General features: G+C 39.2%; 1 protein-coding gene across 1 annotated transcript; it reads left to right on the forward strand.

Moving 5' to 3' along the window:
• LOC134295527 (uncharacterized) lies at positions 1-15,208 on the forward strand. Its single transcript, XM_062968344.1, has 3 exons — positions 1-3,665; positions 9,673-9,799; positions 13,962-15,208. The coding sequence occupies exon 1, from the start codon at positions 1,600-1,602 to the stop codon at positions 2,593-2,595; it is 996 nt and encodes a 331-aa protein (XP_062824414.1). The 5' UTR covers positions 1-1,599; the 3' UTR covers positions 2,596-3,665; positions 9,673-9,799; positions 13,962-15,208.
• The last annotated feature ends 1,492 nt before the right edge of the window (positions 15,209-16,700 follow it).

The raw sequence follows: 16,700 nt of genomic DNA on the forward strand, positions 1-16,700 counted from the left end.
TTGATGTTAAGTTTAATTCATTGATCTTAGCTTTAATTTGATGTTAGGTTTTAACTGTTGTTTTCATATGTGGGGTTTCCCCAGGATTTTATGTCAGTATTGTTTGTTTTATGGAGGCATTGAAAGTTGCCTGTTGTATGTTGGAATCCATCCTGAGTTCCCTTGGGGAGATAGGGCAGAATACAATATGTTGTTGTTGTTGTTGTTGTTGTTGTTGTTGTTGTTGTTGTTGTTGTATTGTATCACTTTACAGTCTTGCAAATACTTATGAATTAGCATCAATTTTCTTGGAATTTAGTCCACGCTGCTCAATGCATGATATATTAATTTTGTGTTCTACATGCCAAGGAGCAAGTGAGATAGAAAATAGTGAGGACTTTAAATTGAGTTATGTTCGGAAGGGAGACAACATTCTTGAGAGCAGGAGTTCATCAAGTGCTGGAGATAACATCTGTCTTATAGAATGAATTGAGTGAATGGTACAAGTACCTAACCGTGGGGGGAATCTTAATTAAAAACTAGAGAGGATGGTCTATGATCTTAAATATCATAGAGTATGGGAAACAAACAGGATGAACTTCCACTCTTAACCCAACAAAGTAAATATGATATAATGAGCATCACTGAAATCTGGTGGGATGATTCCCATGATTGGAATACAGTAATAGAGAGTTATAGCCTACTTCAGTGAAATAGACCAAACAGAAAAGAAGAAAGGATAGCATCATATGTCAAGGATTTGCACCTGTGAAAAGACCCATGACTTAAATCCTGGAAGCCAGGTTGATAGTATTTAAATAAAAATTAAGGAAGGAAATTAACGGATATCATTGTGGTGGTCTACTACAGACCTCTATAATAAACTAAGGATCTGGGTGAAGTCTTCCTGGGATAGATGACCACAGGTTCAGAAAGGAGAATTGTAATAGTAATGGGAGATTTCAACTATCGTGATATTTGTTGGAAGTCAAACTCTGCCAAGAATATAAGATTCAACAAATTCTTCACTTGCCTCGCATACAATTTCATGGTCCAGAAGGTAAAAGAAGCAACAAGGGACTCAGCTTAGATCTGATCCTAACAAACAAGAATGACCTGGTTAACAGAGTGAAAGTAGCAGGATCCTTCGGTGGAAGCAGCCTTGTTTTTCCTGGAGCTTGTTATACAGTAGAAAGAGGAACCCAAGCATAATCAGACACATATTCAGAAAAGTTAAGAAAATACTGGATGGGATCCTGAGGTCAAAAATACAAAAGGAAAAAGAATTCATGATAGCTAGGAGTTGTTTAAAACTGAGATAGTGAAGGCACTTCTAATAGTTTCATTGTGGAAGAAAAAGGGGAGGCAGTTAAAGAAACCAGAACTGATAAAGAATTTTCAACTGAGCTAAAATTTAAACAGGATACATTTATTTTGCCATTTTATATAAGATACATCAACACCAAGAAAAGATTTAAAAGACAATTTGTAAGCACTCAGAAAGGAGTGGATAATGGAGGAAGCCAGGGAGTTTCAGAAAAACATCTACTTCTGCTTTATTGACTATTCTAAAGCCTTTGACTGTGTGGCTATAATAAACTGTGGCATGTTCTTGGTGGTATGGGGATACCAAGTCACCTTGTGTGCCTCCTGAGAAATCTGTATAAAGACCAAGTAGCCACAGTAAGAACAGATCATGGAACAACTGACTGGTTCAAGATTAGGAAAGGAGTACGGCAGGGCTGCATACTTTCACTCTACCTATTCAACTTGTACGCAGAACACATCATGCGACATGCGGGGCTTGAGGAATCCAAGGCCGGAGTTAAAATTCCTGAAAGAAACATTAACAACCTTAGGGATGTGGATGATACCACTCTGATGGCTGAAAGTGAGGAAGAGCTGAGGAGCCTTATCACCAAGGTGAAAGAAGAAAGTGCAAAAGCTGGGTTGCAGTTAAACATCAAGAAAACCAAGATCATGGCAACTACACCTATTGATAACTGGCAAATAGAAGGGGAAAACGTGGAGGCAATGACAGACTTTATATTTCTAGGCGCGAAGATCACTGCAGATGCAGACTGCAGTCAGGAAATCAGAAGACGTTTACTTCTTGGGAGGAGAGCAATGGCCAACCTTGACAAAATAGTGAAGAGCAGAGACATCACACTGGCAACGAAGGTCTGCTTAGTCAAAGCAATGGTATTCCCCATAGTAATCTATGGATGCGAGAGCTGGATCATAAGGAAGGCTGAGCAAAGGAAGATAGACGCTTTTGAACTCTGGTGTTGGAAGAAAATCCTGAGAGTGCCTTGGACCACAAGAAGATCAGACCAGTCCATCCTCCAGGAAATAATGCCCGGCTGCTCACTGGAGGGAAGGATACTAGAGGCAAAGATGAAGTTTTTTGGCCATATCATGAGAAGACAGGAAAGCTTGGAAAAGATCATGATGCTGGGGGAAATGGAAGGAAAAAGGAAGAGAGGCCGACCAAGGGCATGGATGAATGGTATCCTTGAAGTGACTGGCTTGACCTTGAAGGAACGGGGGGTGGTGACGGCTTACAGGGAGCTCTGGCATGGACTGGTCCATGAGGTCACAAAGAGTCGGAAATGACTATGCGACTGAGCAGCAGCAGAAAGGAAAGCTATGGTCACTAAAAGTCAACATGGGTTTCTGTAAAGCAGGTAATGCCAGATTAATCTTCTCTCCATTTTTAGTAGAGGTACACACATGGTAAATAAAGGGAGTGCTGTAGATGTAGTATATTTTCATATTAGTAATGCCTTAAGCATGGATTTCCATGATATTCTCACAAAGAAGCTAGTAAAATGTGAATTAGGCAATGCTACTGTTAGGTGGTTTAGTATTTGGTTGACTGTCCAAACCCAGACTCAGTTTTGGACACCACAATTCAAGAGGGATATTGCCAAGTTGGAACCTGTGCAGAGAAGGCTGGCCAAAATGATAAAAGATCTAGAAACTATGCCCAAGCTATTTAACATGTGTAGAATGATTTTGTTAAAATGCTTTTATGTTAATATTAAATTGTAAGGAATAGAATTGAACTTATCTTTCATGTTGCTTAGGAATTACCGATTTAAGAATTGTTGCAGATTGTTCTGAGAGGCTGAAATGCTCTCCCACTGGTTGTTTTTAAAAGTCATTTGTCAGATTTGTATCCATTTATTCTTTAGTGTGGAGATTGTACTGTTCATCTCATATAGAAAGCAAAAGGGTATTGCTGTCAGATGATAGCTTGCACTGCACTGGGAGATGAACAGAAGAATTAACCGTCTGATGCTATGGATGGCAAGTTTAGGTTCTGTCATGGTATTGTCAGAGTGTGTATGAAGACAACATTGAAATCTAGGGATATGCTGCACATGTTGCTCCCTGTCTTTGCACCTAGCTAGTTGCTACAGCAAATTCCAGTAGATTGGGGATTTGCAAGAAATTTGAAAGGAAAATGTCATTGTCTAACATGGGCTATAGACATAGTGGTGGTTTTAGCTGGAAGACAGAGGTTGCAATAAACAGTAATATGCCATACTCTTCTAGATACGTGCTTGGAATGGTAGGAGCAGGACAGGAGGACATCTCCTGAAGATTCTAAAATCTATGAAATTTGATATTGAAGACAGTGCTTCATGCTTCCTAGTCCTCAACTTTTGGGGACTTTAACGGTAAGTGCTATTTCACACAGTCCTAATCCAAATGGCAAAGATGCCAATCCATCCATATATAGAATTACATCTGTATCATTTATCTGTTCATATTTACCTAAACCTTGATCCAATTCTAGAGTTGGAAAGGGCATCAAGAGTCATTTGTTCTAATCCTCTGCAAATACAGAAAATCTATTGCTAATGAACCTGTATGAAAGAGTCATCTAACCTTTGGTTTAAAATCTCTATTAAAGCAGAATCCACAACCTTCTGAGACAGTCTCAGCTCTTTCTAATGTTTAGTCAAAAAAATTTTATTCATTTGAATCCTGTGGCTTTGATCCTATCTTCTGGAAAAGCATTAAAAATGCTTCTTCTTCCAAGCTCTCCAGATATGGAAGTTGCCTACCATACCACCTGCAAATCTTTTTGAAAGACTAACCTGTGTGTGTATGTGTGTGTGTGCATGCTTGCATGCATGGGTTGTGCTGCTTACCATCATATTGTTTCCAACTCATGGGGATCCTGAGGCTCATCATGTGGATCTCATCATGTGGCTTTCTTGGTAAGATTTGTTCAGAGGCGGTTTGTATTGTCTTCCTCTGGGAGGATATCACTTGTCCAAAGGGTTTCCATGGCATTCTTCCTCGCTGTCAAGGCCAGTTCACCAGCTGCCAGATAGACATTCTAGTTTGGAGGAGGATGATGTATTTGACAGAAGGGAGGCAATCACTCACAAAAGAAGGGAGCTCCAATATTTATGAAGGAGTAAACGAATGCTTTTGAAGCATGCTAATGAGTAGTTTTCTCATGAGAGAAATAGTTTTCCCATGGGAGGAAGACCTTGGGTTTTCCTTAAATGCTTGATCCTTTCTCTGCACGGCAGAGGTGTCAACTTTGCAATTCAAGAGAGAAAGATCTTTGCTCCATGTTCTTGTATGCCTTGCAGCCGTGGATTTTGATTCAAGTTCCTGCCTTGTTTCTGCCTTTGAATCCAATGGAATACTTTGACTTTGCTATGTGGATTTCCAATACCTTGGATTATACTGGAGTTTGATCCTGCATTCTAGCCTTGTTTCCTGTGGTTTCCAGGTTGTTTCATGCCTTGGAATTGAATCCTGTTTGGACTATTCTTGATACTTCCAGTGGGACTAAGTTCGAGTTCTGGTTTGGACTATAATATTTGAGTGACTTTCTTGGACTCTTGCTTAAAGACTTTCAAGTACACTGCTCTTGTGGATCTAACCCATTTTATTGACTCTGAACTATATTTGCTTGTGCTTACTTATAATCTTCAATAAACAGCTTGATTGCATATATTCTGGGCTCCAATGTGATTTCAAGGTTCCTATGCAGCCTAGGGGTGCAACAATATGGTTGGCATGAGGTCAACATCAGCATCGGTCAGGACCAGAGTAGACAAGGTCCTTTCCCTTGTCAACCAGGTCTATTGCTCCCACTGTTGACAGCTTGAAGAGAGCCCCTCAGGCAATCAGATTTATATAGGGAGATGCTTTCCTTCAAGTATTGTGGTCCCAAACCTTTTAGGTCTTTGAAGATTTTTACCATTAACTTGAGTTCACACCAGAAGTATGTTTGCAGCCAGTGCAATTCCTTTCAGACTAGTGTTATGTTCTTTCTGTATATTGTTTTGATCAGTAATCTCACTGATGTGTTTTCCGATAGCCATAGCTTTTACATCATTTTCAAGAGCAAGCTCACACAGAGTGGATTGCAGTGGTCTAATTGATAGGTCACAAATGTGTGAACTAGTGACTACATAGTCCCTTTTAGAAACATCTGAAAGACTAGTTAAAGCTGGCCACATCTATTTGGACTATTTCGGTTACAGAGATGGACCTAGAACTACTCCCAGGCTATGCATCTGCCTCCTTAAGAGGAATGCAACCTCATCTATGACCATTCAGTTTACTAATTCCCAAACCTGGCATTCACCACTCCATAATCATCCACCAATCTTATCAGGATTCAGTTTCAATTTATTAGTCTTCATCCAACCAATTACAGCACCCATGCATTGTTCCAGTATCAGAACAACCTCAGGAAAGCCCAGTGACAAGGAGTAAGAGACCATGGTATCATCTGCATATTGATGGCATCCAGTCCCCAAAATCCTATTGATCTCACCAATAGCTTCATAACAATATTATACAGCAAGTTGGTACCCTGTGTCACCCTGCAGCTTAGTAGATTTGGTGCTGAACAGTAATCCCACAATGTTGCTTTCCAGAACTGACTCCTCAGATAAAACTACAGCCACTGCAGCAAAGTGTTCCCATTCAATATAATACCATGCTCAATTGTATCAAAATCAGCTGAGAGGTCCAGGAAGGCAAAATAGCATTCCAACTATCTTTCTCCTGGAATAGGTTGTCATTGGGACAGCAAAACTTGTTTCAGTACTGTGGACTGTCTGAAACCAATCTGAAATTGATTCAAATAACTTGTTTCCTCCAAGAACATCCAAGCCATCATTTTTAAGTACCTTTCACAAAAGGGGAACATTAGTAATGAGATGGGAGATCTCATCTATCTTTGGGTCTACAGAGATTCTCCTTACACGCTGTTTTCTTCTTCAAATCAAACATACCCAGTCCACTCAATCATTCTTTATATAGTGTACTTTTTCAGGTGGTAGATGTACTACCTTATTTATCCTCTTCTGGACAAATTCCAAAATCTAAAAAATCATTTAACTGTCGAGTCTACAACTGGGCACATAGGCAAAACCTGACTAAGAAGAAGAAAGTGATACTATTCCTTCCTTTCATCCGGATATTATTCTTTTGGTGATGCAGTCTAGAAGCAAATTTCTTTTTTTAAGTTGCTGTATCACATTGCTGAGTCATATTTAGCTTGTCGTCTATTAAGACCTCAACATCTTTTACGCATGTACTAACTGCCAAGCCAGATGTCAGCTATCCTATATTAGTTTATCTGATATTTCCTGCCTAAATGCAAGTTTTGAAACCAGTTCCTCCTGAAACTCTTTTTGTTTGGGTTGTTGTGAGTCTGTATGGCCATGTTCCAGAAGCATTCTCTCCTAACATTTCACCCACATCTATGGCAGGCATCCTCAGAGGTTGTGAGGTTTGTTGGAATCTAGGCAAGTGAGGTTTACATATCTGTGAATGCCCAGGGTGGGACATTGTTTTGATCCAGTTCTCCAGTCTGAGATAGTCATTTTGACTCTTGATTCAGTTCTGCAATATTAGGCACTCCTTCTAGCCCAGTGTTATCAGCAAAATCATTGGGCATTTCCTCTACTTCTTCCACCATGTCATTTATAAAGATGTAAAACAACATGGGGTCCAGAACAGAATCACGTCCTCCAACATTTCACCAGTGAAAATGAGGACATGTATGGCCAAGCAACATTAGAATGTGGACAAAATTTGAATAATTATTAATAAGGCAGAACACGCAAGAAAAGAGAGGCTGTAGTAGTTTGTTTTTGCCTAAATCTTCTGGGAAGGGCAAGATTTTATTACTTTCTCCCCTGTGCCTCCTGCTGAGTTAATTGAGGGCAAACTACTTTTGTATTTTGAACTCAGTTTACAGTAAATGAAAACAAGGGGGGAAAGTGGAATGAGGAGAGAGAAACTGTGACATTTTAAAGCAAGTGGTGGCTAAATCAGGACATCAACCAACTACAAATTTAATTAATATTGTCATTGCATTGCCCATAATTTGCCAACTTGCCCATTAGAATACCACAGAGGACATCACCCTGATCTACCAGGTGAATAACTATTATTTTAAGTATAAGAACTAGCTACCATAAGGAAAGCTGAGTGAAGGAAGATAGACACTTTTGAACTGTGGTGTTAGAAGAAAATTCTGAGAATGCCTTGGACCTACAAAAAGATCAGACCAGTCCATACTCCAGGAAATAATGCCCGACTGCTCACTGGAGGAAGGATATTAAAAGTAAAGATGAAGTACTTTGGCCAGACAATGAGAAGACAGAAAAGCTTGGAGAAGAGAATGATGCTGGGGAAAATTGAAGAAAAAAAGGAAGAGGGGCTGACCAAGGGCAAGATGATGGATGGTATCCTTGAAGTGACTGGCTTGACCTTGAAGGAGCTGGGGTGGTGGCAGCCAACAGGGAGCTCTGGCTTGGGCTGGTCCGTGAGGTCAGGAGGAGTCGGAAGTAAAGGAATGAATAAACAACACAACTAGCAACCATACAGAAGAAAAAAGAAAATAATAGAATGCAAAAAAAAAAACAAGCAAATTAATGCAACATTTCTTAGAGAACAATGGATGATGATGGAGATGAATGCTTTTTTAAAAATGAGAGCAAGGAACAAGCATTGAAAGGGAATTACCTTTTTATCTAGGTGGACTTTGGGGAATTGATTGACTTTTCAGCAAAGGGCTTTTAATGGATAGATGCTGCACTTTTTAGTGATGAGCTTTTAAATTGTTTTTATTTCAGTTGTTTTTGATATAATAGTTTGCTTAATGGTGTTTTAATATTAATATATTCACTGGGTGAATGGGTAACAAAATAGCAAATGCATTTTAGTATAAGTGTAAAGTGATGCACATTGGGGGACTAAATCCTGCCTCCTTATACACTAGGTTATTTGGACTCATCTTATGAAGAGTAAAAGGGAGGCAAGGACATGGAAATCCTACTTTCTATGCCATTTCAGATATGCAGATCTTTTAAAGATCCTGATAGAGTTGGAACTAAGATCTGATGGTGAGGATCTAACCACATTAAGATGGATTATGTGCAATTAGGAATCCTGATGGGATATGTTTTATCATAAGGAGGCTTCTATGTTCAGCCAACTGTGTTTGCAACCCCTTTAAGAATAGTTCCTGCTATGCATGTGGGGCCAAAATGTCACCGTTGCTTACTAGTAATAGATGTAGAAGAAGAATTGTGCATACAACATGTTCTGCTTTGCCTTATCCTTGGACACTGTATTTGTACATTATGTGCCATAGCTGTCCATTGAGCATTGCATGTTGAAGTTACATGGGAAACATGGACTGCCTACAAATGTCACTTTCCACTTGTGGAACGAATCCATCAGTGTCGCTTTTTTAAAAAAAATCCTGTAAATCTCTTGAGAAGATAGGTAGACAAACCATCACATTCACTGGACCGGCCATGTTGTCTGAACCTCCAATCATCTCCCAAAGCAGTTACAGTAGAGTCTCACTTATCCAACACTCGCTTATCCAATGTTCTGGATTATCCAACACATTTTTGTAGTCAATGTTTTCAATATATCGTGATATTTTGGTGCTAAATTCATAAATACAGTAATTACTACATAGCATTACTGCCTATTGAACTACTTTTTCTGTCAAATTTGTTGTATAACATGATGTTTTGGTGCTTAATTTGTAAAATCATAACCTAATTTGATGTTTAATAGGCTTTTCCTTAATGCCTCCTTATTATCCAACATATTCGCTTATCCAACATTCTGCCGGCCCGTTTATGTTGGATAAGTGAGACTCTACTGTACTTTATTTTTCAGCTTATAAACGGAAACTAGAATGTCAGTGGACAATAAAAGATATTAAAAGATGGGCCTTAAGCGAATCTTTAAAAATATGGTATAAACACAGAACTGGGAAACCCTGGCCCTCAAGTGCACTAACTGGTGGCCAGCAAACTTTTGCTATTCTGCATAGGGGTAGTCCTCATATAACAGCTCTGCTATACCGAGAGGGCTGTAACCAGTATGTGCTTCTGTACCTAAAGACATAGGAGATGATGCTTATGTACAACCCTGTCCTTCCCTCCCTCATGTTTTGTTCTTTGCAACTCTGAGTACATGTCTCCACAGCAGCTATGCACTTATGGCACCTAACCAGAAGATACTTTGAGATCACAGAGGACAAATCAATGAAAGCAGCAATTTGGTGTGTAGTGGCTGAATAATAGAAACATTTCATGTTAAAGGTTTTTAGAAAATGGATCAGAGTGATGATTTCTTTTAATGTCAGTATCATAATGGCTTTCCACAATTCCTCAGCGCATTCACATTTGGAATACTGTGTGCAGCTGTGATTGCCACTTCTTAATAAAGTTATTGCTGAACTTGAAAAGACACTGCATTGAGAAACCAAATGATCAGGGAGTTGGAGATCCTTTTCTGTGAGGTAAGACTACAATAATTGGGGCTTTTTACCTTAGGGAGAAATGTCAAAGTATGGGGGAGTTGACAGAAGTTGATATAATTTTGCGTGGTGAGTTCCCCCCCCCCCCCCCCCATCATCCATCATAATGCTAGAACTTGGCAGCATCTAATGAAACAGATTGGCAAGAGTTTCAGGACAGTAAACAAATGCATGTCCTCATTTCAAGGACAACCAAACGTATCAAGGGGCTGGATTAATTCCTCTCCCATGTGAGGTACAAACAACCGGGACTGTTGAAAAGGAGAGATGTAACAAAACTAGAAAATTATGCACAGTGAGAAGAAAGTGAAGAAGGGGGAAATCTTTCTTGCTGTACAACAACCTGGGGTCATCCATTGTTGTTGAGCAGTTGAGGATTCAAGACAGATGATAGGATAAACATCTTAAAAATCATAGAGTTTGAAGAGACCACAAAGAACCATCCAATCCAACCCCATGCCATGTAGGAATACAAAATCAAAACGCTCTCAACATATGGCCATCCAGGAATGTTTTAGTTGTTTATCCCTTCATGAAAAGGAGTTGGATTACATGGCTCCTTTTGTCACTCCCAACTCTAATTATGTGATTAACCTCATTAAGTTGTGAGGATCATTGCCACAAGATGTGAGAAAGTATGGGAACTTTGAAAAGTTTATCTTTTAGAAAAACATCTTCCTGAATCCTATTGGTCCTGCTGGCTGGAAAGTAACTTTCTCAAGCTCTAAAAAAAAAAATCTGAAATGTCACATTATTCCATGACTCACTACATCAGGAACTTTGGGGGAGATAAGTGTGTCATAATCAACACACTTATCTTCCCCAAATTCTGAGCTGTGCAACTCAGAATTGAAATACAGCACCAGCTGCTCTCCTTAATGATAACTCTGCACACCACCCAATTCACACATTTCAAGGCTCTTCTGGGGTTTCCAAGCCATAACTAAACTATTTCCTCTCCATTGGTGGTCCTTGCATTTACATGCAAGAAATATTTAAGGTCACTATTTCCATGGAATGTTTCATTTCTTTGCTGCCACCCAGAGGGCATATCACAATTAGTGGATTTACCTTTAATGCTGATATGTCTAGTCTGAATAGTTCTTCTGCTAAAGTAGTGTGTTCTGCTCCAATCTGCCAAGCAACTTGCAGGCAGCTGTACCATTTGTTAATGAGCAAAACCGCCTGACCATGAACCAGTGGCCAAGAATGAAAAGGCTCTTCGGCCCAGTGTTTTGGTTGCCTGTCACTAGCAAAAATAATGAAGAGACTATTGAGCTTCATGCTTTCTGCCTCTCACTCAGGAGCCAACTATGCAAAGCAATAGCTGAGACACCCATTAAATCTGCATTAAGGATGTAGCTGGATCTCATTCACACCAGGCAATGGTATAATAACTATTAATTATACTCAGCCATTTGAGTGCAATGAATTGCCCAGTGATATTTGCAAAGATACCTCTTAAACTGAAGGGATGATCAGTGAAGAGATAAAGCATAACATAAATGTATGAGCATTATTTTCAAACTCTGAAAGGTTGTTTTGAGCTTAATCTGAGCAGTTATTAACCCATTAGTCTGAAGATATAATAGAGTATAATCCAGAACAATCACTCTGGAACATAAAGTTTTTCCAGTGTGAAACCTTCTGCATTTGATTTCTAGAGCTTAGAAAAATTACCAGTTAGCATGATTGCTCTTTATTTCAAATTTCAAAGAGGTGAAGAAGCACTGGTCCCAATACAACATCATGTGTGTATTCTATTATAACTTTCCCCAATCTAGTGCTCTACAGATTATTTGAATTATAGCTCCCATCAGTCCCCGTAACAGCCCCCATCAGATCTAGTCAATGATGGAAGATCATTAGAGCTGATCTCTAAAGGAAGAATGGGGAATGTTTTGCCTTCCAGGTTTAGTACTTCCTTTTCCATCAGCCCCAAAGATAAGGCAATATCTGTGTTAAAGTTCAAAATATCCAAAGGACATCAGGTTGTAGAAAGCTGCTTTACTTTAATTATCTCCATAAGGAAAGATCATGGAATCATAGAGTTGGACCTCATGGGCCTCCAGTCCAACCCTCTGCCAAGAAGCAGGAAATCGCATTCAAAGCACCCCTGACAGATGGCCATCCAGCCTCTGCTTAAAAGCCTCCAAAGAAGGAGCCTCCACCACACTTCGGGGCAGAGAGTTCCACTACTGAACAGCTCTCACAGTGAGGAAGTTCTTCCTCATGTTCAGGTGGAATCTCCTTTCCTGTAGTTTGAAGCCATTGTTCCATGTCCTAGTCTCCAAGGCAGCAGAAAACAAGCTTGCTCCCTCCTCCCTAGTTAGAAGTTAGAAGGTCATCACAAGACAATTAATCCAGGAGATTCTTTGAAGTATATTATCAAATGAAATTGTTGATTTATCCAGCTTTCTCCCCAGAAGAGATTCAATGAAGTTTACAATAAGGTTAAAACAAGATAAAGTTAAAACCTAGTGAACAAGGCAAGGATCATGTTAAAACACCATTTGTTTTAAAAGGAGGTTTTTAAACTAAAAAAAATAAAAAATATTAAAGATAAAAATACAATATATCCCCCTTACAACCAATTAATCATCAAACACCTGTTTGAATCAAAAGGGTCTTTGTCTGCCAGCAAAAGGACAGCAGAGAAGGGACCAATATAGCCCCCCAATGGAAGAGAATTTTAGAGCATGGAAGTTGCTGAGAATCTGAATACTTGGGCATCATATCTATAGTGAGAGTTTTGATAATCTGTATTTGGTAGCCTAACCCTTACAGGACTACATAAGTCATAACCAATGCTTTGAAACAAATCAGTAGCTTGTGAAGCTTCAGTTATATGTAGTCTGACTGGCTTGAATCAACTCTCTGGCTACATGATTTCAGACTTGCTGAAACCACAGAACTTTAGAAGCTTATGGGATAGTGCTTTGAATGTTGGACTATGATCTGGAGACCTGGGTTTGAATCCTCTTTTGGCCATGGACCAAAAATAATGTTAGGTAAGTCAACTCTCTCAGCCTCAGATGATGGTAAAGAAAAACCCCATCTGAATCAATATTGCTAAGAAAACCCTGTGACAGGTTTGCCTTAGTGTCACCATAAGTCAGAAATGACCGGAATGCACACAATAACTTCAGTTTTCCCTCTCTTTGAGAGCCTGCCTGGTGTACTGAGAAGTTATATAATACAGTTGAGTCTCACTTATCCAACACTCGCTTATCCAACGTTCTGGATTATCCAACACATTTTTGTAGTCAATGTTTTCAATATATCATGATATTTTTGTGCTAAATTCATAAATACAGTAATTACTACAAAGCATTACTGTATATTGAACTACTATTTCTGTCAAATTTGTTGTATAACATGATGTTTTGGTGCTTAATTTGTAAAATCATAACCTAATTTAATGTTTAATAGGCTTTTCCTTAATCTCTCCTTATTATCCAACATATTCGCTTGTCCAACGTTCTGCCGGCCCGTTTACGTTGGATAAGCAAGACTCTACTGTAGTCATATTTTAATATTTGAAAGGATATCATATAGATAGAGGATGACGCAAACTTGTTTTCTGCTACTCCATAGACAAGGGCATAAGCCAATTGATTTAAATTACAATAAAAGGAAATTGCACCTAAACACTGGGAAAGGTTTCCTGACAGTAAAAGCTATTTAATCATAGAACAGGTGGTAGAGTCACCTCCTTTAAGCACAACTTGGATGGCCATCTCTCAGGAGTGCTTTAACTGTGTAGTCCTATATGGCAGGAGTGGGACTAGATCTCTCTTTTGGCCACTTCTATGATCCTATGACTGATTACCAAAGGGACAAGAGGAAATTGCTCTTACATTCTCATAGGGTTTAAGGCAGTGGTTCTCAACCTTTGCGTCCCCCAGATGTTTTGGCCTTCAACTCCCAGAAAACTTAACAGCTGGTAAACTGGGATTTCTGGGAGTTGTAGGCCAAAACATCTGGGGACCCACAGGTTGAGGACCACTGGTTTAAGGAGTTGAATAAACAGACCCCATCGTAATAATATATATACAGTATTGAAATCTGATGGAGCAGTGCTTTCTTTCTTTAATGGGCCAAGATCTGACCTGACATTGGTTTGTTTGTTTATCCTTGCAAGCCTCCTGTTTTCCTGAGTTTGTAGTTCAACAGTAGAAAACTGCTGTGGGCCAAAAGTTGTCATCCAAAGCAGCACATTACATGCTGCACGTTGCTACACACTGAAAATCAGCCAGAACAGTTTGGAGGCACTGAAGTGAAAAAAGAGTGCATCCTTCAGACAGGCTGTGGTCATAATGTCATTCAGGTAACCTCATTTTAGTATTAAGCAATAATTCTGACAGGCTCCATTAAAACATTCAAAGCATCTTTAAATTATCGATTTAGACTTGGGAGGAGGAAAAAAGTGTGCAAAAATGATGTACCAAGCAAGTCTCTGTCGGCCAATCCCCTGGGCCGAGTAGGTTGCTCTCAGGCAGGGGTGTCCTAACTTTTGGCTTCCCTGGGCCACATGGAAGACTAACAACAACTGATGAGCAAAAAATGGCCTGTGCATAATTTCCATGATATCTACCTCCACAAAGCAAGAAAAACCTTCACAAAATAATCCAAATTATGCAACACCCTGTTTGGAGGTTCTTTTAAAATTGGTGAGCAGGTCTTCTGACTAAATTGTTTGCAATTATAATGTGAATTCCGGATAATATTCTAATATTTGCAGGCATAACATACTCTGATTATTTCATCCCATTGTCATCTATAACATTTGTGCTCGAGAACTGTGCAATCGAGTTACCAAAAAAAAACTCAAAATGCTTAAATTTCCAATTTTGTATTGGGGCTGCATTCATAGGTGTCCTGCGCAGCATAATGCCCATGAGCCTTAGGTTGGACAAGCCCGTTCTAAGGTGTTTGTGTGACCACCAAGGCCACCCGGCATTATTTGCTTTAAAATGCCCTTAAAACTCAAGCATCTTCTATGAGGTACAGGAGGCAATTTTGCCACACCTTCCCGAGGATGCCTTTAAAAAAACAATTTGACATAAATTGGAGATATTAGACTATTGGATTATGAACTGTTAGAATCATAACCTATTTGGTACCAGAGTTTCAGAGGTGTTCCCGTAGTTTATTGGGTAATGGAAGATCACTGGGCACATAAATATCCTGTTTCTATTCAACACTCTCAGCAGACAAAGATTCAAGTAGACTTCTTTAAAATAACGTGTTTGTTTTACTCATAACTTCACATATTTAAATATACAGATACATTTCTTGTCAGGTTAAAATTTAAAACGTTTCAGTTTGTATCTTTAACTTATAGTCTTTAACAGTCTCTTCAAAACTATATTGCTCTGCACAGCTCTCTTTCATAACAGTCTACTTCCAAGGGACTCAAGCCTCAACTGTCTTTCCTCAACTGCATTCTAAACAGTCACTGAACCAGTCACATGGTCTGCAGCCCCTCCCACTGCTTCAAGTACATAGAGGTAAAAAATCTGCAAAACAAATAAGACATACGCTTCAGGAATTAAACCAACACATTATAAAACAGATAAAACCTTAAATAGAGGAGGCTTGAGAAGGTTGCTATCTCCAACAGGAGGTGACTCTCTTGGGATAAAATAGTCCAAGGAGACCAAAATATGGGGAAATGCCACCCCATTTCCACTAGAGAATGTTGAAGGGCATTTTCAATATATATTACAGTGGGTTATGGGACTTCTCCAAAGTTTCTTGGGAGGACCAACGCTGCTCCCTAATTCGTGACATCCAGTACAGTGGAGTCAACTGCTGCCGGTACACAGATAGCAGTCATGCCAAATCTAAGTGGATTGCAACTGTTAGAGTAAAAGGAAAGCACAAAGTCATCCTATATTATTCCAAACCAGTCTCCAACTAATCTACAGCATAAACAGTGATTTTCTAAAAATGGGAACTCCCCTTTTTTGACAGCTGAAAGCACTTTGAATCTGTGTTCAAAGCGTTTTCAGCTGTGTGGCATATCCAAAAGCATTTTAGCAGTGAATTTGGGGACTGTGATGTGTCATTGTGGGAGTGTTGGGGGCATCAGTTTGAATTATTTCACCTCCCCATGACTAAAGTGCTAGTCATTTCACTTCCAGCTATCGGGAGAGGCAGTGTAACAGCAAAGCTATAACTATCCCCTTTTGCCCCATTTACTGCCTTTTAAAAAGAAAGTTTAATTTTCAAAGCTGCTCAGTTTTGAAGCTCTTTCTAGTACTTTCTCCTCTGGATTAGGCATTTCTCTACATTGACTGTGTAAATGAATATTTAGGCTATTGCAAAGAGAGAACATTTCTAGGAATGATAAAGTATTGTGTAATGCCCTAGAACACTTTGCCATGGAGATAACAAGAGGGCAGGCGGCTTTTTCTTTCTTATGTTGACCAGTATTCAGAACTCAATTAGAAATTTTAATTGATGCTGAATAGCAAGCACTGTCAAACATATATCTGAATAGAAAAAAGACCTGAAAAGTCCCAAAACATGGATAAATGAGATGATTGTGAAAAAAGGTAAAAGCTTTCCAGGATAGTTTGTACATTAAGGCCTCTATAACAGAGACTCAGTTAAAAAAAACTACCACAGATGTAAAAGGGTATGAGCAAGTCCAAGAAGAGGTCCGTGCAGTCAAGTAACAGCATAAAAAGGTTATAAAAGGCAAGAAGGCTTTCTTTACTGAAAAATATGAATATTGGCAAATGAACTCTATCATGTTGATGAGGCAGGAAAAGAAGGCCTTTCAGAAGGAAATTTCTAAAAGCATAGAAAGCAACAGGTGATTGTTGTTTGCCTGGAAGTTTTTTCTGATCTATGGCAACCTATCACAGGGTTT

This window comes from Anolis carolinensis, chromosome 1 (genome assembly GCF_035594765.1).
Source record: "Anolis carolinensis isolate JA03-04 chromosome 1, rAnoCar3.1.pri, whole genome shotgun sequence".
NCBI lineage: Eukaryota > Metazoa > Chordata > Lepidosauria > Squamata > Dactyloidae > Anolis > Anolis carolinensis.

Excerpts from the sequence above, each read along its gene's own strand:
- LOC134295527 (XM_062968344.1), top strand. The coding sequence starts at position 1,600 with ATGGGGATACCAAGTCACCTTGTGTGCCTCCTGAGAAATCTGTATAAA.